This window comes from Chrysoperla carnea, chromosome 1 (assembly GCF_905475395.1).
Source record: "Chrysoperla carnea chromosome 1, inChrCarn1.1, whole genome shotgun sequence".
NCBI lineage: Eukaryota > Metazoa > Arthropoda > Insecta > Neuroptera > Chrysopidae > Chrysoperla > Chrysoperla carnea.
In genome coordinates this window covers 73442344-73467184 of record NC_058337.1, presented here as the reverse complement: position 1 = coordinate 73467184, position 24841 = coordinate 73442344, and the positions used below count along the sequence as shown (strand labels likewise).

The 24841-nt window shown below is 28.7% G+C and overlaps 2 protein-coding genes across 3 annotated transcripts in view; one reads left to right on the top strand and one right to left on the bottom strand.

Moving 5' to 3' along the window:
* LOC123291107 overlaps positions 1-2071 on the top strand; it is an 827916-nt gene extending 825845 nt beyond the window's left edge. The window contains exon 2 of one of the 2 annotated variants that reach the window (XM_044871564.1): positions 1524-2071. In XM_044871564.1, coding sequence (XP_044727499.1) covers positions 1549-2046 — 498 coding nt within the window. In that variant the 5' untranslated portion in view covers positions 1524-1548 and the 3' untranslated portion in view covers positions 2047-2071. Of the gene's footprint in view, positions 1-1521 lie in introns of both variants that reach the window. The other variant, XM_044871563.1, reaches the window with a different exon arrangement.
* LOC123291109 (complexin) overlaps positions 1-24841 on the bottom strand; it is a 736149-nt gene that overhangs the window by 308035 nt on the left and 403273 nt on the right. The gene's annotated exons all lie outside the window — the stretch shown is intronic.

Here is a 24841-nt window from a genome sequence, read left to right as displayed (position 1 = left end):
CTAAAAATTCTTGGCCATATTATATCATCAGAAGGTAGACGTCCTAATCCTGACAAAATTAGTGCTATTTGTGACATGCCAATTCCAAAAAATATAAAGGAATTGCAAAAATTTATCGGAATGGCAGCGTTTTTTGCTCGCTATATTGAGCATTTTAGTTCTATTGTTGCACCGTTGAATGAATTAAAAAAGAAAAATGTTCAATTTAAAATAACTGATGTACATGTCGAGGCTATTTCTAAATTAAAAAAAGCTTTAACGTCTGCACCAATTTTGAAATTTCCTATTTTTGACGATGAATATCCCTTTGTTGTGAGAACGGATGCGTCATCTGTTGGCCTAGGAGCCGTTTTATTACAAAATATTAATGGGAATCTACACCCAATTGAATATTGTTCTAGAAAATTAAATCCCGCTGAAATGAGATATTCCGCTTATGAGTTAGAGCTTTTAGCTGTAATTTTTTCATTAAATACTTTTAGTGACTACCTTGTCGATAGACATTTTTTCTTAGAAACCGATAACAATGCTTTAGTGTATCTTTTTAATTCACCACAAAAATTTAACAAACTTTCGAGATGGATTTTGACACTGTCAAAATTCAATTTTACACCGAAACATATTAAGGGCATAGATAATACTGCAGCAGATTGTTTATCTAGATTATTTTCGAATGGTAATTTCTCTACAAATAATTTTTTATTAAAAAATGATAATGGTAGTAATTATTCGGGTGAAGATCCATCTTTAGTTGACAATAATAATTTGGTCAAGGATGAATCTTTACAAAACGACCCGGTTTTTCTATTAAATACTTTAGTTACTGAACCTCAGGGTTTTCTTTCAATTAAGCTTGCACAAGAGAATTGTAATCAGTGTAAATTCATAATGGATCAATTAAAAAATGGCCATAATGTTAATAACTTTTCACTTAAAGACGGTCTTTTGCTGCGCGAAGTTGGACGGAATAAATTGAAACGAATAGTTCTACCAGATTCAATGCTTGAATATGTCATTAAATATTATCATAATTCTTTATATGGTCAGCATGGTGCTGTAACTAAAACGTATAGAGAAATTGCCAAGAGATTTTATCATAATTTATTATATAAAAAAGTTGTAGAATTTATTAAAAATTGTACAGTTTGTCAACAATTTAAACCTTATAATAAAAATACCAATGTGCACACAAAGTCAACGGTTCCCACTGGTATTTGGGATAAACTTTACATAGACTTTATCGGTCCTTTAATTCCATCTTTGGATGGTGGAATGAAATATATTTTAGTTATTCTTGATTCATTTAGTAAATTTGCTATTACATACTCTACACGTAGGGCAACAGCGGAAGTGGTTATTAAATTTCTTCATAAAACCTTTATGCAATTTGGTTACCCTGCATGTGTTGTTAGTGATAATGCCAAGTGTTTTGTGGCTCAAAAATACAAAAATTTTTTATTCAATCATGGTGTTAGAGCAGCTTATATTTCAAGTTATCACGCATGTGCTAATATGTCAGAGAGATTAAATAGAAATTTAAAAATTAATATGGCGTGTATTATAAAGCAATATGCCTTGGAGCATAAAGCTTGGACTAAAGTTTTACCATATTTTACCTTTCAATATAACAATAGTTACCATACTTCTATTGGAACTTCTCCAGTCGAAATTTTTTTTAAACGACGTTTAAATAACACCTTGGATTTAGGGCTAGAAACTTATAATTATTTTACGGCAGATAAACCACCAACACATGAAGAGGTTAAACAAGCATTAGTTAAAATGAATCAAATTATAAATAAACGTAAAGGTAATACTGTAGATGTTAAATACAGGGTGGATCAGATAGTCTGTGTGAAGCTTCCTAAGTATCGTGCGACCTTTGATACTGACAGTAAATTTCAACCTAGATATTCAGGTCCAAAAAGAATTTTACGTTTTACTGGACCAGTGTCGGTCGAGCTTTTTGACGAGAATGATAATACTTTATCTCGTGTGCATGTTAGTCACCTGAAGCCCTATCAACCACAAATAGTGCAAAATTAATTTTTTTTTTTTTCTTCTCTCCTCTCTCCGCTTTATTCTCTTTTTCTTTATTCTTCGAATTTTTTTAGGGCGGGGGAGTGTTACAAATTGTTGGCAAACTAATTATAATTAATTAATTAGTAATAAAGTATGCAACAATAATGTAAAATATCAAACTTTAAATCTGTCTGTGACGGTACATATTGTATTGAAAAGTTTACTCTGTCTGCGACTGTACCTTATTGTTTTTCAACTTTAGTTCTTTTTATTGCCACCAGTCGGTACACAAAAAACGCAGCTAACTAGATTCATGTTTAAGAACTACCTCTTTGAAATTCGAACTGGCACAGCAACAACATGTTGGAATAATTAATCTAAATTATTTATTCCATCATGCCTTCACTTTATTTTTTAACACACCTTTAGTGTGTGGCAATATAATTAAATTTATTAAATTTTAATATTTCTTTTTTTAATTCTTAATAAGAATTTATATTTATTTGCAATACGACAATGTTATCAAATATTTTGTGAAATGTCGTTTCTTTGAAAGACGCACAGTTTGAAGAGTGAAATAGACACTCTTCAATTATTTAAAATTGTGTAATTTAATATTGGTTTTTTCTACCTGTGTTTTTGTGACTTTTCGAATCTCATATGTGAGCACAGCCCCTTAAAAATGTAAATTAGGGAGCTGGATTCACAGTGATCGCAAGCTACATACAGGAAACTTTTATTTTTAATTATATATTTTATATATAAGTTAATTTTTTTTCTAAATTCAAATCGTAAGATATTTTTTTCAAAACTTTGTATTTTGGTTTTAATTTCAACATGTAAAATTCATGTAAGTGTAAAAACAAGGCTGATGCCTTGTGAATTTATATTTTTCTAAAGTATGTATACTCAAACAATTATATTTATTTTTTTGAATTAATCAAATAAATAAACTTTATAGTTTTTGGTATTTTAAACGTAGACCTTTTTTTTGTATTGTTAATACTTTCTGGGGGGGTAATCGCCTTCGGCGTTATCTTTGGGCCTAGCACGCACTTTGATCTGTTTCGGTTTTATTTTCAGACCGGGATGTTTCCCTTTAGCGACACTGTTTAATATTTCTTTTCTTTTTTTTGGATATCGTAAATATTAATCCGAGTGTTCTGGGGGGTGCGAGGAATTTTGGCTGAGGCTTACTTCTTGTTCTCGACGCAAGTCGAGAAACAATTAAGTATTTAATTTGGGAAGAGTAAAAATACGTTTCTTTTTTTTTCTAATTACCTCACCAAAACATTAATTCCCGCATCAGGTTAATAAATGCGGATCGTGGGCCTACAGAATAAGCTCATGAAGGCGAAGGGAAAAGTTATGTACCAATTTTGGATCTGAGCCCTAATTTGGGCGCTACAGGTATGACAAAAACTGATAAATTAGTAAATTCACTATCATTTGATAACCAGCAGCCAATGATAATCAGTAGATATTAGTAAATTTCATTTAATAATAATCAACTAAAGAAGATATGAACTGATTTCAATTGGATTATATTATTTAAAAAAAAAAAAAAAAAACTACTAAAAAAACTACTAAATTATTCCATTGGCTTGGTCAAATCCTACTTTTTTCGTTTTTATTATATTTTTGCAAGAAAACATTACATTATTAGTAAAAAAACAAATTACGTCACAAAAGGGGTGTTTTTAATTTATCGTAAACGAACAAAATTATTAAAACTTAAAATACAATAAGTAAAAAAACAAATTACGTCACAAAAGACGTATTTTGTTTGTTTATGTTAAATTAAAAACACCCCTTTTGTGACGTAATTTGTTTTTTACTAATAATGTAATGTTTAGTTTTTTTAAATGTTTTTTTTCAAAATAATATAATCCAATTGGAATCAGTTTATATCCCTTCTTTAGTTGAATATTATTTAATGAAATTTACTAATATCTACAGATTATCATTGGCTGCTGGTTATCGAATGATAGTCAGTGAATTTACCAATTTATCAATTTTTGTCATACCTGTAGCGCCCAAATTAGCTCTCAGATCCAAAATTGGAAAATAAGTTTTTCCTTCGTGTTTATGAGCTAATTCTGTAGGCCCACGATCTGCAGTTAATAACAGAACGCCTTGTATAGTAAGTGTTACAAAATATCAACAGTAATTTGCGTTCTTTTTATAGTGTATGTAAATTATGAAATTTGATAAAGGATACAATATACCATTTTTCCTATTATTGGCCTCATGATGCATCGGATCGAAAATTGTATAAAAATGCATTCATCAATTACTAATTTTTTATCGTTGTGTTCAGATTATCTTTTTAATGACAGATGCAGTAAATCATATCCAAAAAAATTTAAAATTTGTAATTTTTAATATGGACTGTACAACATAAAACATAATCTTTTTTCGATTATTTGTAGGGAAAAGTCATTGTAAATGTTTTTACGTAATAGCTTACAATTTTATGAAAGTATTTTTAAATAACCTCAAATAAATCATCTACCTAATAAATATTTTTTCGTATAAATCTAAGAATATTTGTCATAAAGATGATTTATTACTTCTCCCAAACCACTACTACCTTCACAAACGCATATATAAAAGTATTTTTTATTTTATATCTGCAACAGTTTTTGTATCCATCCCTCGTAAATTAACCAACGCAATTATTTATAATATTATGTGTTTTATTGTGTGTGACCGTACATTAAATTAAGGCCAAGTTTATAATAACCACGGCCATCACACATGTACGTGTGTATTATGCTATAATACGTATTATAGGCTAGCTTCTGAAGGGAAATTAACAGAGAAAATATATTATTCTATCGATTCGTAAAATTGAAGTAAAGTTAAACGAAATGATCCGATCTTGGTTTTCTTCTGATATTTCCTTAATAAATGGTTACAAAACGATGGGATTGTATCTGGGAATTACTTAAAGATAGGCTAGCTACAGGGAAGTTAGCCAAATACGAGCTGCGTTGTCACTAAGATCACCTGGCAATACAACATACGTAAGCTTCTGGATCTGGATGATAGTTCAATCTACCTGATTTATGAAAAAACGTTTCACATTCTAGGAAAATGTCCTCGCAACATGAAAATGTTGTATTTAGTTTTAAAATCGAGCGATACGGAAGAGCTAAATCAAAATTAAAGTGGCGGTTAGAAGAAACAAACCAGTCATAGCAGAGAGGAATGAAAAAGGAAAGGAACACAAAAAAACAATAAGAAATAAAAGTTTCTTCTTCTGACACTTGAGGAGTCTTTTTTTCATTTGCAATGCGTTTATGATGAAAACGTAAAATCCTAAACATTAAGATTGTTTTTGTTCAAAGGCTAAGCGTCTGTACTATACGAGCCAGCTTGCTGCTTATGCAAAGTGTGTGTTTTTGAACTAAATACAGATTGTAATAATTACAACAGATAGTTATAATGTAATCTATGTATACATAATAAATATACTACTGACCTGATAGTAGATAAAATAACCAATGAAGAGCCTCTTTACCATGGATGTGTGGTGCTTTTGTTGTGGTTCGTATAGTAGTTATTATATATTGTAAAACTGTTAATACTATTGAAATGCGCCGCGAATTCGATACTAGTCAAAGATATTGTTCTATCTGCCGTTTTGCTAGACTCAATCACGCAACTCTAATTTATCTAATTTGGGGAAGTGATATAATCTTCCAAAATTGAGAATTCCTTGAAAATTCTTTTGACACGGCTGCATCGTGAAGAATTTTATGAGCTTAGGTTGACGAAATTATTTTCAAAGTGTTGCGGGAATTAATGTTTTGGTGAGGAAATTAAAAAAAGAAACGAATTTTTTCTCTTGCCTAAATTTAAATACTTAATTGTTTCTCGACTTGCGTCGAGAACAAGAAGTAAGCCTCAGCCAAAATTCCTCGCAACCCCCAGAACACTCGGATTAATATTTACCAAATCAAAATAAGGAATATTAAACAGTGTCACTAAAGGGAAACATCCCGGTCTGAAAATAAAACCGAAACAGATCAAACTGCGTGCTAGGCCCAAAGATAACGCCGAAGGCGATTACCCCCCAGAAAGTATTAACAATACAAATAAAAAAGTCTACGTTTAAAATAAAAAAAATATAAAGTTTGTTTATTTCATTAATTCAAAAAAATATAAAATGTTTTACATAACGTAATTGAACTTGAAACTTACATGAAATTTCACATGTTGAATTTAAAGCCAAAATACAAAGTTTTTGAAAAAAAATCTTTCGATATAAATTTAGAACAAAAATTAACATATCTAAATATATAATAAAATGTTACCTGTATGTAATTTGTGATCACAGTGAATACAATTCCATAAAATTACATTTTATAAGGAATTGTGCTCACAAATAAAATTCTAAACGCCACAAAAAACATACAAAGGAAAATAATATAAAGTTACACAATTTTTAAATTATTACAGAATGTCCCTTTTACACTCTGTATAATTGTGTGTTTTCAATAAACGACATTTAACAAAAATATATGTTTAAACTGTCGTATTCAAAAATATAAATTCTTGATAAGAATTAATTAAATAAATTATAAAAATTAAATAATTTAATTATTGCCACACACTAAAGGTGTGTTAAAAAAAAAGAGTATCCATCTTGGAATAAATAATTTAAATTAATTATTCCAAGATGTTTTCCTTATGACGCTTAAAATTTAAAGAGAGTGATTTTAAATCAAATTGCATTGAGCTCTGTTCGGGTGACTGGTGACAATTTTTAGAACTAACAGTTGCAAAAAAATAAATAACAAAGTTGAAAAAAATAAAGTACAGTCACCGACAGAGTAAACTTTTTAATTTGGGTATGTACCGTCACAGACAGATTTAAAGTTTGATATTTTACATTTTTGTTGCATAATTTATTACTAATTAATTAATTATAATTAGTTTGCCAACAATTTGTAACACTCCCCCGCCCTAAAAAAATTCGAAGAATAAAGAAAAGAGAATAAAGCGGAGAGAGAAGAAAAAAAAAAATTAATTTTGCACTATTTGTGGTTGATAGGGCTTCAGATGACTAACATGCACACGAGATAAAGTATTATCATTCTCGTCAAAAAGCTCGACCGACACTGGTCCAGTAAAACGTAAAATTCTTTTTGGACCTGAATATCTAGGTTGAAATTTACTGTCAGTATCAAAGGTCGCACGATACTTAGGAAGCTTCACACAGACTATCTGATCCACCCTGTATTTAACATCTACAGTATTACCTTTACGTTTATTTATAATTTGATTCATTTTAACTAATGCTTGTTTAACCTCTTCATGTGTTGGTGGTTTATCTGCCGTAAAATAATTATAAGTTTCTAGCCCTAAATCCAAGGTGTTATTTAAACGTCGTTTAAAAAAAATTTCGACTGGAGAAGTTCCAATAGAAGTATGATAACTATTGTTATATTGAAAAGTAAAATATGGTAAAACTTTAGTCCAAGCTTTATGCTCCAAGGCATATTGTTTTATAATACACGCCATATTAATTTTTAAATTTCTATTTAATCTCTCTGACATATTAGCACATGCGTGATAGCTTGAAATATAAGCTGCTCTAACACCATGATTGAATAAAAAATTTTTGTATTTTTGGGCCACAAAACATTTGGCATTATCACTAACAACACATGCAGGGTAACCAAATTGCATAAAAGTTTTATGAAGAAATTTAATAACGACTTCCGCCGTTGCCCTACGTGTAGAGTATGTAATAGCAAATTTACTAAATGAATCAAGAATAACTAAAATATATTTCATTCCACCATCCAAAGATGGAATTAAAGGACCGATAAAGTCTATGTAAAGCTTATCCCAAATACCAGTGGGAACCGTTGACTTTGTGTGCACATTGGTATTTTTATTATAAGGTTTAAATTGTTGACAAACTGTACAATTTTTAACAAATTCTACAACTTTTTTATATAATAAATTATGATAAAATCTTTTGGCAATTTCTCTATAAGTTTTAGTTACAGCACCATGCTGACCATATAAAGAATTATGATAATATTTAATGACATATTCAAGCATTGAATCTGGTAGAACTATTCGTTTCAATTTATTTCGTCCAACTTCGCGCAGCAAAAGACCGTCTTTAAGTGAAAAGTTATTAACATTATGGCCATTTTTTAATTGATCCATTATGAATTTACACTGATTACAATTCTCTTGTGCAAGCTTAATTGAAAGAAAACCCTGAGGTTCAGTAACTAAAGTATTTAATAGAAAAACCGGGTCGTTTTGTAAAGATTCATCCTTGACCAAATTATTATTGTCAACTAAAGATGGATCTTCACCCGAATAATTACTACCATTATCATTTTTTAATAAAAAATTATTTGTAGAGAAATTACCATTCGAAAACAATCTAGATAAACAATCTGCTGCAGTATTATCTATGCCCTTAATATGTTTCGGTGTAAAATTGAATTTTGACAGTGTCAAAATCCATCTCGAAAGTTTGTTAAATTTTTGTGGTGAATTAAAAAGATACACTAAAGCATTGTTATCGGTTTCTAAGAAAAAATGTCTATCGACAAGGTAGTCACTAAAAGTATTTAATGAAAAAATTACAGCTAAAAGCTCTAACTCATAAGCGGAATATCTCATTTCAGCGGGATTTAATTTTCTAGAACAATATTCAATTGGGTGTAAATTCCCATTAATATTTTGCAATAAAACGGCTCCTAGGCCAACAGATGACGCATCCGTTCTCACAACAAAGGGATATTTATCGTCAAAAATAGGAAATTTCAAAATTGGTGCAGACGTTAAAGCTTTTTTTAATTTAGAAATAGCCTCGACATGTACATCAGTTATTTTAAATTGAACATTTTTCTTTTTTAATTCATTCAAAGGTGCAACAATAGAACTAAAATGCTCAATATAGCGAGCAAAAAACGCTACCATTCCGATAAATTTTTGTATTTCTTTTATATTTTTTGGAATTGGCATGTCACAAATAGCACTAATTTTGTCAGGATTAGGACGTCTACCTTCTGATGATATAATATGGCCAAGAATTTTTAGACGTGCCATAAAAAATTTATTTTTATTTGGATTTAAAGTTAAATTAAGTTTTTTAAATCTACTTAATACCTGGTTTAAATGAATTTTATGATCATCAATAGAGCTTGAAAAAACTATAATATCATCGTAATAAATTAAGATACACACATTCAACAAATCGTTAAATTCTTTAATTAGAAAACGATATAAGCATTGAGAACTAATATTAAGTCCAAACGGACAACAAACAAAAGAAAATTGTCCCCATTGCGTATTAATAGCAGTAATATCTCTGCTCTCTTTACTCAAGCTACACTGGTAGTAGCTCTTTGACATATCCAAGGTAGAAAACACTTTTGCGCCTCCTAGACTAGAAAATACGTGATTGATCGATACATTTGAAATCGGATCAAACACAATTTTTTTATTAACGAACCTATAGTCAGCTACCATGCGAAAACCATCCTGTTTTTTAACAAAAAACACAGGAGATGCATAACTAGACTGGCTAGGAACTATAATATTTAATTTCAAAAGCTCATCCAAATGTTGCTTTAAGAGTAAAGATTTATCTTTTGGTAAAAAATATGCAGTTTTATAAACTGGTGTATCATCTTTAAGTTTAATATGATATTCATAATTTTTTGCTCTCCCAGGAATTTCAGAAAATACTGACTTATACTTTTTATATAATGAATCCATAAATTCTTTATCCTTTTCTGACAAATTTAGTGGTAATTCACAAATAATATTAACGAAAAATTGTGTGCAATTTTTTTCAAAAGGAATTTCAATATTTCTAAATGAATTAAAAAATACTTTGTTATTACTAATATCTAAAATCATACCACATTTGTTGAGAGACGGTGCTCCAATAATCATATCAAAAATGGATTTTTCCATTAAGTAAAATTCTAAATTCCAGCTGAAATTACTAATCTTGACGTGTAACGTAACCTTCTTCTTCATAGTTACATAATTTGATCCCGGTAATGTAACAGTAATTTTTTCATCTTCATAAATAACTTTCTTAATTTTTAATTTACTAAACATTTTTCTAGAAATCACATTTATAGTTGATCCCGAATCTAAAAGAGATAATATTTTAATATTGTTCACAGAAACATAAATTAAGGGCATCGAAGATGCATTTTTTGAAGAACCTAGTGTGTGGCATGGTTCAAGTTTTTTGAACTTGATGTGTCTCTATTGGCTAATTTTATACATTGTTGAATTTTGTGTCCTGATCGTTTACAATAAACACAAAATATAGATTTACTTTTATTTAAATTTGATTTAGCTATCTGAACAGAAGCTTTTTTATCATTTTGCCCTGTAGTTTCAGGCTTAAGATCCTTAACATTTTGAACATTTTGAACATTTTGTTCAATATTAACTAAACTAGAATTTTGATCATTAACACTATTTTGTCTTCTATTTTGATACAAGTTAAATTTATTAAATGCATTTTCTCTTGCTATTATTTCTTGTAAATTTCTTACAAAAGAATTTAAGGAAACTAAAGTTTCAGGAATTGGAAGCAATTTAATCAAATTAAAGGTTTTCTGATTAACATGGGCAAATATAATTTGTATAACTATTTTAATATCCTCTTTAGGCATTAGTATTTGCGAGTATTTCAAAATATCAGTTACAAAATCAGAAAACTTTTCATTTGGAAGTTGTCTTCTTCTAATGTATCTATCAATTGCAATTTGCAATTGTGCAGGAGATATATACTCAGATAATAAAATGTTTGAAATATAAGTCCAAGTTTTATTATTTGAAATTTGCTTTGACCAAAAGTGTTTTGTATTTGAATTACATTTTGTAATTAAAAATTTAATAAGAGAATTTTCATCAACTAAACTTAATGAAACAACACTATTGGTTTCAATAATAAAATTAATAATTGAACCTGTATCAAATAAATCTAAAATTTTAATGTTATTTGTAAGAGATTCAAATCTAAATTTAAAATCTTGAGATTTCTCTTTACTTATCTTGGTATTTAGTGATGAAATAATGTGTGTTAAATGATCCACATGAATATATTTTGTTGCTTGCATAGTTTCACACGACGTTGATGGTACCGGATCTATTAAACATTGTATTGTCTCATCCTTTTGTTGAACTGATACTTGAACATCTTTGTCGAGCATATTAAAATCCGTTTGTATTCTTTTGTTGTTGGCTTGTTCGTTTTTAACAGGCTTTGGAAAACCAAGAAAATCCTCGTCGTCCGACGACATTTTTTTTTTTTTTTATACAATTTCCTCAAAAAAAAATTAACGAAACGAAACAAAAAAAGAAATTAGTAAAGTTCAACAAAGTAAAAATTACAAACGTTTGAATTAATTTTGATGAAATATGAACTTGTTTCAAAATAAATATTCATGTAAATAAAAAAAAAGTTTTTCTTTTTTAATTTAAAAAATAGCCAATAAAGAAACATACAAAAAAAAACTATGAAATAAAATTTGGATTTACAACGTAAACACGTTACCAATAAAAGTAATCAAAATAGAAATATATTTTAAGATTACATAAAATGTGTAAAAAGACAAAAACAAAATCTAATTAATTCAAACTAGTCAATGTTATATAATTGGATTTATAATGTCAATTCCTTGAACAAATACCAAAAAAAAATATTAGATATTATTTTAATTAATATCCAATATTACGTATAAAATTTTTTAATTTTCAAAATTTCAAATTTATATACGAAAATATTCAACTTACGTGATTCCACAAACTACATACAAGAAAACTTTACTAATCAAAAAAAAAAAAAATTTAGAGAAAATTAAACGTAGATTTCATTTTTAAAGTAATGTAACCAGATATAACGCAAAAAACTAAAAAAGTGTTACGCTCACTACCAAGTGTACGAAAATCGTAGATCTCGAAGCTCTGATAACAAAGTGATACGCTCGCTACCAAGTGGTGCGGAAACGTAGATCTCGAAGTTACCATTTAACGCTCTACTACCAAGTGTTGCGGGATTTAATGTTTTGGTGAGGAAATTAAAAAAAGAAACGAATTTTTTCTCTTGCCTAAATTTAAATACTTAATTGTTTCTCGACTTGCGTCGAGAACAAGAAGTAAGCCTCAGCCAAAATTCCTCGCAACCCCCAGAACACTCGGATTAATATTTACCAAATCAAAATAAGGAATATTAAACAGTGTCACTAAAGGGAAACATCCCGGTCTGAAAATAAAACCGAAACAGATCAAACTGCGTGCTAGGCCCAAAGATAACGCCGAAGGCGATTACCCCCCAGAAAGTATTAACAATACAAATAAAAAAGTCTACGTTTAAAATAAAAAAAATATAAAGTTTGTTTATTTCATTAATTCAAAAAAATATAAAATGTTTTACATAACGTAATTGAACTTGAAACTTACATGAAATTTCACATGTTGAATTTAAAGCCAAAATACAAAGTTTTTGAAAAAAAATCTTTCGATATAAATTTAGAACAAAAATTAACATATCTAAATATATAATAAAATGTTACCTGTATGTAATTTGTGATCACAGTGAATACAATTCCATAAAATTACATTTTATAAGGAATTGTGCTCACAAATAAAATTCTAAACGCCACAAAAAACATACAAAGGAAAATAATATAAAGTTACACAATTTTTAAATTATTACAGAATGTCCCTTTTACACTCTGTATAATTGTGTGTTTTCAATAAACGACATTTAACAAAAATATATGTTTAAACTGTCGTATTCAAAAATATAAATTCTTGATAAGAATTAATTAAATAAATTATAAAAATTAAATAATTTAATTATTGCCACACACTAAAGGTGTGTTAAAAAAAAAGAGTATCCATCTTGGAATAAATAATTTAAATTAATTATTCCAAGATGTTTTCCTTATGACGCTTAAAATTTAAAGAGAGTGATTTTAAATCAAATTGCATTGAGCTCTGTTCGGGTGACTGGTGACAATTTTTAGAACTAACAGTTGCAAAAAAATAAATAACAAAGTTGAAAAAAATAAAGTACAGTCACCGACAGAGTAAACTTTTTAATTTGGGTATGTACCGTCACAGACAGATTTAAAGTTTGATATTTTACATTTTTGTTGCATAATTTATTACTAATTAATTAATTATAATTAGTTTGCCAACAATTTGTAACAAAAGTATCAAATAGATCAATTGCTGCTGTCTGACCATTTTCCACGATGCAGTCATGTCGAAAAGAACTTCTCATAATCATTTTAATTTTGGAGAAAAATATCTATCTTTCTTCTAATTGGGCTCATGAAGTCGAGTTTTCTTGAAAAGAGGTCGATATTTCTGACAGATATTAAAATTCTGTAGCAAGTCAACTCGTATGAATCTTTCATTCAGGCCATATCCAATGTACTATATTTGAACGCGGAGAGACCTATCAAATGTCCCAGCCTTTCAAGAACCTAATTCAAAACTTTTGTCGATTTAATAAAAAAGAAATGTCAATTTGCTGAATGGATCCTCTCTCTTGGAACAATATGTATTTTTGATATAAATAATTTCATGGATGAATGTTATGAATTTACATAAATTTTCATAACCTCAGTTAAATTTTAATTTATTAGTTTGTGGTTATTGGTACCTATAATTGGAAATTATTAAAATAAAGACTTGGTATTGAATAAAATAATTGGTCAATAATCTGGTTGAGTGTATTTTCAAATGCCCTTTACTTTTTATATTAATGAAATTATTTCTTAACTTCTAAAACAATACACACATAAGTTTCGTAGCCTTTTATAACGAATTTGATCAACTTCATCAAGTTTTGATATTATATTGCAATGTAGGGGCATTATTTATTACTTTATATTCATTTAAAAGATCATCCGTCATCAGTTGAAAAACGTCTCTCCCTCTCTCTTGCGCGTCTGTCTGTTATAACTCTGCATTCAATCATAAAATTAATCTGATTTTTATACTTTTTGGATCAAAATTGCCCCATCCATCGAGTTCCATCAAATTCCAAAAAAAAAATTTTTTTGCATTTTTCTCGATTTTTTCAAATTTTTTGTATCTCCAATTTTGATAAAACTCAGGATATAAGGTAATTTTGACTCAAAAAGTACAAAAATCGGGTGCATTTGACGGCTGGTCGAATAGTTTTTGAGATACGGACTATAATCGATTCAAATATTGCGATATCTCAGAAACTTTACATTCAATCATTAAATTAACCTGATTTTATACTTTTTGGATCAAAATTCGTAGTCTGTGAAGAACTTGACCGATTTATTAAAGGTGGTATTGCAGTCAAATAATATCCATATAAATTTTGCTACCTGAACTCAACCCAATTCCAGTTAACCGGTATTATAAAGAATTAGGAAATTTATGGAAAAACTTAATGATCCTTAAGCATTTAAGAAAAATTAATTATAAAATGCAACTCTAAATAATATATTATACCCTCGCCATATACATTTAAATTAAATCTCTTCAAAAGCTTTAAAACTTCACTTTTCTGAAATTATTTTTGAATTTAAACTTATGAAGTGTCTTTCTTCATGAAGAGGTACCCGTATCATTTCAATATTGAAATGGCACACCTGACATTATCGTTTTTTTCGCTCTTATAACCGATATAACATTAATTTAGTTAAAACTGTGTTTAAATAAACTGTTCATGTATACGGATTGTAGAGATTTAAAAATAATAATACATTTTTTTCGAAGTCAACAATAAAATACTTTTTACAATAACAACGTTATCGCAGTTGTTGTTATTAGACTAAAGAAATATTATGATTTTTTCTTGTATTTTTGAACACGATAATGCTTTTACAAACTAGCTAGGCTACGTATGCATAGGTATAGGAAAATCACAACCATATAGCCTCGTCCGTATGTATATCTTGTTGAAGGTATGTACGATATGTATCTTAGTACAATGGTTAAAATTATATTTTTTTCTCCCGTATACTTTTTATCGCCACAATCATAATCTGTCTTTGTCAATGAAATATGATTACTGGTTATGTTGAGATGCTTATGTTTTGATACATACAGAGTGGACGTTTCTTTTTTTAAAACGTCTAACAATCTTCTTCTGAGCTACCCAGAGATATGTGTGAATACAATAATAAAAATATATTCGGATGACCTCTGAAATTTTATAGTGTGTATTTGCTTGACGTATTATTCAAATATTAAGGTAAGTAAACGTCAAGAAAAGCTTAAAATAACAGGCATCCTTTCCTGTGTAGACCCTTTCGAGCAACGAAAACGCGGAGAGACAAATATGTCTACTATTGCTTTAAACTGGAATGTTACCGGCTTGCAAATAATAACTAACAAAGCGCTTAATCCGACTGTGCTTGTGAAGGTTTTCACTAGCGCAAAAAGGGAGTTTTAAATTTCCCTCTACAAACATCAAACCAATGCGCTTATTAGTCACCGCTGTAACAGTTGTTTGGCAATTCCTTGTCTATCCCACCATGGGTTTAAAAATGGGTAGGTAAAGCTGATTGAATAAAGAGAAGAAATGAAGAAATTGGCTGCTTTTTTTATAGACTGATAGGTGTGGCTGAAATTCGAGCTTGATTACTCATTATTAGTATACTTTTCAAAGTTTGATCAAAACTAATAGTGTGTTAAAAGAGATTGTAACATTCTCTTTTGAGTTTTTGTCTATCCTTGCATTTTTCCTTGCTCCATAGTAAAAAAAAATTGCTTTTAATCGGAAGGCTTACTTTTACTTCGTAACATGTTGGAATACTAGAAAGCTTCAAGTTACTATTACTAACTGTCTTTTTTCAATTTTGATGATGCTCTTGAATAATATTTCGTTCTTCAACATACAGTACATCACTTATAGCGTCGGTAGATCTTAATACTTAGTTAAACAATAAAAGTTACTTGTGATATCAACTGTTCCTACTCGAATTTGAATTTCGGATTATCATACTCAAATATCCAAATATTTGTAAGGCCTTTTGAATTTGTGAATCCTTCATGACAGTTCTTATTCTTTCACTTCGAATGTCAAATAAGCGACGAGTAATATCTTTTTTATTCGTATTGATGACGACTACATTGTAGGCAAAATACGTATTTATAAAACAAAATATTGATCTATTGTGGCAAATGGGAAATTTTGTGTGAATTGCACAACCTATCTAGACGAAATCATGATCGTGTAATAAAATTGCCGAGTAAAATTCAATATCGAAAAAACAAATTGGCAAGTTTACCAAACATCGTAGGTAAGAGTTAAAATAAAATAGATGAAAGTTCTTAGCAAATATAGTTCTGATTATATGAAGCTTACGTTAGTTGAATATTATTTTTGTTGTGGGGACAGTTTGTATTACGGAAACTTGGTGAGTACTTATACGAAAGAAAATTTTTGTTATAATAAATAAAATCATAAATGTACAACTACATTAAAAACTTGTGGTTGGTATAGGGAAATATTTCCGTTGAAACAAGCAACATCGAAAATAAAAAATTAAATAACCGCAGTTTATAATATTCAGAAAAATGAAATAATAGCAGCTCACTGCTTTTCAGAGATTATAAACAAAGAAATTTTTGAAACCATAAAAACTAGTTTAATGTGTCATGTGGTTTATTATTATAGCGAAGTTGGGATTATCGTTATAATAGTAGTAGAATTCACAACTACTTAAAACGAATAAATAAAAACAAATATTGTTCGTTGGATTTTATACCATGAATGTATGAAATATATCAAGGTATATTAAGTTTAGTCCGAAGTATGTAACCCTGCCTATGCATGGTATTTCAACAACTTACTGTTTTCCTTTGTTTACAAACAATTTAATTCATTAATAATAAGAATGATATGTATATAAACCACACGTTATTGTAAAAGTATATGCAAAACTTTTAAAAACTTTATGTAGATTTGAGTATAATAACGGTTTGCTTCTAGGATTATTGCTGGCGGCGTGGAACGTAATATTTATCACTTTCTTTGCCAGTGTTCCTTATTAAACACTGAGCATTTTGACCTTATGTTTGACCTTATGATGGAAGAACTTCGACAGATATTGCGCTTAAACGTTACCCTGCAGTTATCTTTTTTTATATTATATTATTATTCGAAGTAAACAAATGAGGAGAAATAAATAACAAATCCAAGAAAGGCAAGAACTTAATTTTTTTTTATCGCACCAATTTTAACTATTATCAAATCTAAAATAACTATAAATATAGTGATCACTAGATAAAAATCGTGAATGGTGTCTACCCAATGGAAGACATAAAAATAACTGAAAATTGAAATAGTGATATTTAGTTTTGACAAAGCTCAGAACAAAGATTTTTGGTTTATTCTTCTGTTTCTTTTTTACTGTATTGTCATGTTTTACAATCAACTTTATTTTAATTTAAGTAAATCCTCAGCAGCTTTTTGAAAAAACTAACGAAAATTCTAAGATAAAGACGACACGCTATGATTTGTTAGCACCTTTTTATTAACTAATTGAACTAATTCTATGAAAGATTCTAGTATTGGATAGGCATAAATATTGCCAGAGGTAAAAGGGTTCAAATAAAAGGCAGATTTTTTAAGAAAACAGAACTTTTTTCTGCGCCTTAGAAGTTATAATCAAACGCTAGGCAAATGATTCACTTATCTTACAGTCTGACTATATTAGTCACAACGAAAATAAAATCAATTGATATTGACGTATATTAAATAAAATCGACAATACTCATCTAAAATTCATAAATAAATCAAATTACTAATGACATATCTAACAATGTTACATTAATTGTTAATAATCAAAATCTTAAAAGGCTATAGGCATACAAAGTTTACCTAATAACCTATCTATCACTTACTTCATTCAATATATTACCTAATGTATGTAGGTAACATGTATATGAAATTAATATGATTTATGTTATTGTATGTAGTGAACACCTATGATAAAATTATAAGAGAGGAAGGGAGGAAGGTAGGAGGTAATTCTAACGACATTAACAATTACTAATATTATTCACAATATGATTATTCTTGACACAATATAATTATGTATTTATATGATATGAAGTAAAATTTTCAATATAGTTATTATTTGTAAACTTATATTTAATAGTATAGTTACTGAATTTTAGTTCTAACTAGTTCTACACCTTAATATAAATTAAAACTTTTTTTGGCAAAATTTATTCAAAATGAGTCAAATAGGAAATATTATAAAGAATCGGGAGGTTTTTTTAGGTAAAAAAGAAACATAAAAAACAGCCAAGTGGAAAGTTAAGACGGTCTTTCATCGCCACTAATATTTAACAGTATTTGTTTGAATACATTCCTAGTAATACAGGTTATATAGAAGCTAGTTACTCTTGTCTATAATGCACTAAATTATAGGAGTTATTTTATTATTTAAATAGGTTCAGTATCACTTTAGACCAGAAATGGTAATAACCTTTATTGTAGATAATTAAATTACTTACGTTTTTTGTAAACTATTTTTTTTTTGTATCACTAACCGTTTATGACCTATACGACTATGACGATTTACTTGTTGACTATTTGACCGATATGTCAATGCTCTCATCTAACCTCGTAAAATGAACCTCAAAAAACAATAAATTATAATTAAATGTTACTTAAGCGAAGTTCTCGTTGAGACCTTCTTTGCTGTTTCCCACAAGCTATTTTCAAAATGATCTTGTGCAAAGTTATACAATCGATACCATAGGATGAGAGTAGTAATTGTCAAGTATTATGTAATTTCAGAAAACTTTCACTAGCATAGTTTGTCGGTGACAGGTACTTCATTGTATCCATTTAAAAATATGGCGTATCAATTAAAGTGCCGCATCCGAGGCTAGAATACGCAACTGCCTTATTTCATGCAATCAACGTGAAAGACGCGTTTGCTGGTTATATTGAATTTAGAAATAAGCTTTCCTAACATGAACTTTATTGTATTAAAATAGTGACATAATTCGACGTTTTTATAAAGTACGTAAAACTTGACCCCAATTTTTTTTTTATTGAGTTTATTTCACCAAATATGTTCTAATAGTAATAAACAAATTACACAATAAATTTACGCCAGTCTTGTTTACTGTTTGAACTAGATATCGCAAATTCTTATTATTTGTGTTCATGTATACAAATCATATTGAAAACATTTATATGTCCATAGCTGTGTCATCATACACATAATATGTATATAACTCAGGCTGTATCAAAATTTCATGATATTATTTTACGTGTCTAGCTCAAAATAATCAAATAAGCTTCCATAAACATATGTCCGGATAATAAATTATTATCGAGATATGGGCGATAAAAAATATACTTATTTAAAGTAATGAAGTCAAGGAGCTGTATAAAAAGCTTCAAATCAATAGTTATGTGGTGGGTTCTCTTTAGTTTATAATCTGCTCAAATTAGTAGGTAATAAAACCAGATAAAGAAAGTGCAGTGTTACTGTTATTTATTTATTTTTTATATTTATTATCCTGTATTTCTAACAGACAATGTCGACTGCTGTTATTGTTTGTTTGTTTTTATACTATGTATATGAAATATACATAGTATTTTAAGTTTAGTCCCAAGTTTGTAACACTTAAAAATATTGATGCTACCAACAAAATTTTGGTTTAGATGTTCAAAGAATCACCTAATTAGTCTATTTCCATATGTCTGTCTGTCTGTCGTCTGTCGTCAGTCCGCCTGTCCGTCTGTCATCACGATAACTCAAAAACGAAAAGAGATATCAACCTGAAATTTTTATAGTGTGCTTAAAACGTAAAAAGTGAGGTCGAGTTCGTAAATGAGCAACATAGGTCAATTGGGTCTTGGGTCCGTAGGACCCATCTTGTAAACCGTTAGAATTTACTTTTAAACAAACGTTTAAAAGTAAAAAATATTCCTTATAAAAAAATAAACAACTTTTGTTTGAATTATTTTCTTGTAAACATCACTATTTTCACACGAGGGCGCTAATTAGGTGAAAATTTTGTATTATATATTAATATGGGAATATCAGTTATGTGTGTGGCTATTTAAGAGTGGAAATCTTTCTTTATTTACTTGACGTCAAAAAACAAACGATTGCGTCATCAAAACTGTCTTTCAACAATTAACTCAGTCAATTGTTTGTTTTCACTTGTTTTTTTTAACTTTTACAGAACAAAACATGATGCGGCTCTTCGAAGATACCAAAAAAAAATAGAAATCGGATTGTTCAACCGCGACAACAACTATCAAAAATCGTACTGATGCTGTATTAAATTTCAAAGAAGCCTGCATTCGCCGTACTGAATGCTTCAATAAACAAAACGGTGGTCAATTACTTTCAATATTGCCAAATAAAAACCCTTTTGCACCAGTATCTCAGCAATCAATTATTTTTTGATACATATTACAAGAGCATTTTTGTTTATTTTGAGGATGTCGAGAACATATATTTATAATGATGCCAGAAAATTTTGAAACACTCTATATATAATGTGTGGAGATTGAATATTATTACAATATTAGGAATATTAGTATGAGAACTTACTCGTTATGTCACTAACTTCACTTTAAATGAATGCAGTACAGTACCATGGATTAGTATTATTCTGTCATTTTCAAATTCAATGAATATGCATCAGATTTAATATTATATAATCTAACCAATCATTGTGTTGTCTATTTTGCAAACTCCAGATAGATAGTTGATGATGCCCTTTCTTGTTGTATCGGACGATGACATAATACGATCACCATGTGTGTGTGGTATAGTAATTCTGGTTAGTTAGTGTATCACTACTACTACCACTGAAAATCGACACCGATATGACCCTATTAATAATCAATTTTATATTACTGTTGTCCAATATTTGTAATAATACTCAATTATGTAAAACCTTTAGGTTGTTTTATTGAAGGAATGGTTTCATTTAAGTTTGTGGCATAATTTAAAGACACTAACTTTTAAAGGATTTAATTTAACTTTAAAGTTTAATAGTAATTTCGAAAAACCTCGTACTTTCGAATATTGAATGCGTAATTCGTTAAAGAAATTGCAAAATATGTTTTAAATTTAAAAAGCCAGATTTGGCTCTGAACAAATTGGATAAAAAAAGAAAGAAAAATTAAAGAAAATCAAGTAACTAAAGTATTCTCCTTGTTTGGGTTTTTACAGCCTTTACTGTCATAAAAAATAAAAATGTGCATCCACATCTTTGAAAAATCAAAGAAACACAAAATATATTCTCCAAAAAAAGCACACAGTATTTTAACCATGACTTTAACTTGACAGAAATCCATAAATGACTGGTAAAACGGACTAGTTTTTGGTCTTCATGGGAACAGCTGCTATTTTTTTTAATGATAAGAAATGAATTTCAAATATATGTTGTGTGGCATTTGAAATGAAGACTCCCTCATATTTTTAACCCCCAACCAAAAAAAGGAGTGTTATAAGTTTGACCTTTATGTGTGTGTGTCTGACTGTTTGTGGCATCGTAGCGCCTAAACGGATTTTGATTTTTCTTATTTTGTTTGAAAGGCAATTTAATGTCAAGGGTTCTTAGCTTCGAGTGCTTAAGAGTCCCGTGCCCGAAAAAACTAAAAATTAGCGATGATTTTCCAAATCAGCTCGGTTTAGAAAAGGCATTAAGGAAAAAGGCAATTTATTAATGAAGAGTGTTCTTAGATATGTTTTAAGTGCGACTTTAGTGTTTCGTACCAGAAAAATTTGTCTTAGGTTTTTTAAATTTTGTAAATTTCACTTGTCGTTATTTTAAAGAATTGTAAATTTGAAATTTTGTACCGTCGTACAGGGTGATAGGTCACATTTTGCAAGATATTTAACTGAAATTTGAACTTTAATCTCAGCCTAGGTACTACAAGTGACAATTAGGATCGATTCTTAATATTTTGCCTAGCGTCAGAGAAATTTCGAGATATACCTAAAAATAAAGTTTTGAAGGTTTTTCATGACAAAATTCGCTTTTTTTTCAATAATTTGGTCTTTACTCAAAATTATTACTAGTTTATTTTTTTAATTTTAATTCTTTTAACTAGACAAATTGGTAATTTAATAGAGTTATGTATTCAAATATTTCTATCGAATGTACATACATTGCATTAATACGGCTTTGCTTTGTAAACAAATATTACTGAAGCTTTTATTTACACTCCATTATTGCGAAATAAAATTACAAAAGTAGTTGTTAAATGAAAGAAAATTTGTAAAATATTCTTTACAAAAAATCTTAAATATAGTGTTAATTATCGCAAATTTAATTAAATTTATTTCGAGTTAGAGACGGCCAATTGACTTCCAATTTTTATGGTAGGTATTGCATCTTAATAGCTTTAATAAGCATAACAAAATTTTTGAGTTTTTTTAAAAGCTAATCTCCTTCGCTATATAAAGCTAAATATTTTGCAAATGTAAATTAATTTATGATTTCTACGCGTTTTCAATGCAAATTTATTTATGATTCCTATTTTTTTTCTACCAGTTTTTAAACACATATTGTATGGACTATCGTCCTTTGGGTGATGAAAATGGGGAATGGCAGGCTGATAATACAATATATTTCATCAATATAATTAAAAGTAGTGCTTTTATCATCTGCTTGTCAAATTCAATTTTTTTATAATTCCAATTATTCATTTTAAATTTTATATAAGCAAATAATCTTTCTTATATTGTTTTTAGACTACACAGATACTGATCGCTCAAAACAAAATGTTATTTTTTTTTAAAATTTGCTGTAATTTCATAAAATTATTTTTAAGCACACACATCATACACAATTATATACACGGTGTCTTTTTTAAGTTGACATATGCTTGAAACTCGAAAAATAACTATTATTGATTATATTGATTAAAATGTTTCAAACCAAAAATGTTGAATTTGTAGGCGCACGCTGAAATTAAAGTTGGCCTAGATTTTCAAGCTCAATGAAAAGCTCACTCTACACTCTAACTAGTAATCAATAAATGAACACTTAAAATAAAAATTAGAGAGTTTTTATTGATTAAAAAAATAACATCTTTTGTTCGATACTTTTCCGCAAACCGTTTAGATAAAAATGAACTGAAAAGTTTTAGCCGTATAATTGTTTTTGTAAAATCTAGACACTTTTCGAAAAAAACATTCCAATAAATTCAATGAATGTCGTTTGTTTTTCTGTAATGACCATTTTTGTTCAAATTGAAAGCTATCAATTACCGTCTAAACTATTCGGTTTACAAAAAAATGTTTCAAACGAAAAATGTTTATGTAGTTTTAAAATTTATAACTTTTTAATTTAAAGCATTTATCTAATGTTTGTCAGCAATTATGCATAATTCCTTTATATTAATGCATAATTCCTTAATTAGAGCATATTTCTTAGCCAGTATCTATTATTTTTCTAAATATCTTCGTTAATTTTAAAAAGTGACTCATTTTTTTTAATAAATAAATTTTATGATCTGTTTAATTTCAAATTTTCAATTTTATTGATCGGAGCAAAAAAGTAAACTATAGAAACAATTTCTCCAAAAATTTAGGAAAAATATTTCACCTTGATTGATGCTAAGATACTTGTTTGTTTTTTGAACCTAAAATAGTTTCCACAGTAAACGATACGTTACGATATTTTGTACATCCACTTACCTCAAAGCAGAATAAATGTAAAAAAAAATCGGGAAAATTCGTACCTGAAACAAAAAGGAAATCATTTATGTTAAAATATTTAGACTTTAGAATCTCTATCTTATCATAATCAATTAATAGAGTGATATTTATTTTTAGAGTGATCCAATCGTTTCAAATAAAAACAAAGCTGTGTGGGATATCGATATGTTTTCCTCTTATTTTATATGCCATTTTTATTTAAAAATTATTTCATATTGATGAAAACCCTTTGCGGAAACCGCAATGATATTTTCTTTTTCAAAAAATATGATCCATAAACACTTTTATACAACAAACCACACCTTTTTGTGGATATAAACATGATACAATAACTTTAATTTTAGCCACAAAACAGCAAACTTGACGAAGAAACGTTCCGTAACTTAGCCTCTCCTCAAAACACAATTTTGCGACAAAAAATACTATTGTTTATAACAAAAAATACTGGCCCAAATTACGGCTTGGCAAAACTCAAATAACATGAATTTATCCAAAGTGGCCCGCAAGCTTCCTGAAATGTGCACTCAACTTCCACGTTCTCTTGGAGTTACTGTATTTTATACAATATCATAATGATTCAGGGAGTTAAATTCAATAGTAATTTTATATTTAATATGATTGTGGTTAAACAAGTAGGTACATACCTACCAGATACTGACAACGTCTGTTGTCTATAGATTACTTGTGAATTAGTTCCAAGTTCTATGCCAGCGAATTACTTTAATATTACTCCTTCGAAACCACTACACTACACTTTATTTACTTAAACAAGTAATGGGTGGTATATTCAATAGATTATAAATGCCATGTTAACATACTGAGTGGTACCTATACTCTAACGTTACTGAAAATCGGTCACCCAAATGAAACGAGTAATTTACCTATGGTATAATAACAATATTGTTTATTCTCGGTATATAGTTTTTTTTAATGTTCGTATTTAGTGGCAATTAAGAGTTTTAACGTAATGTCAGTATTAATGCAGTATACTGGTCTAAAAAATTGGAAAAATCTCTTAAGAATATGTCCTTCAACGCATTTTTCAAAATTCGAATTATTTTTGGAGATCCTGCGGATTTTTTGTTAATGAAGTTCGACTT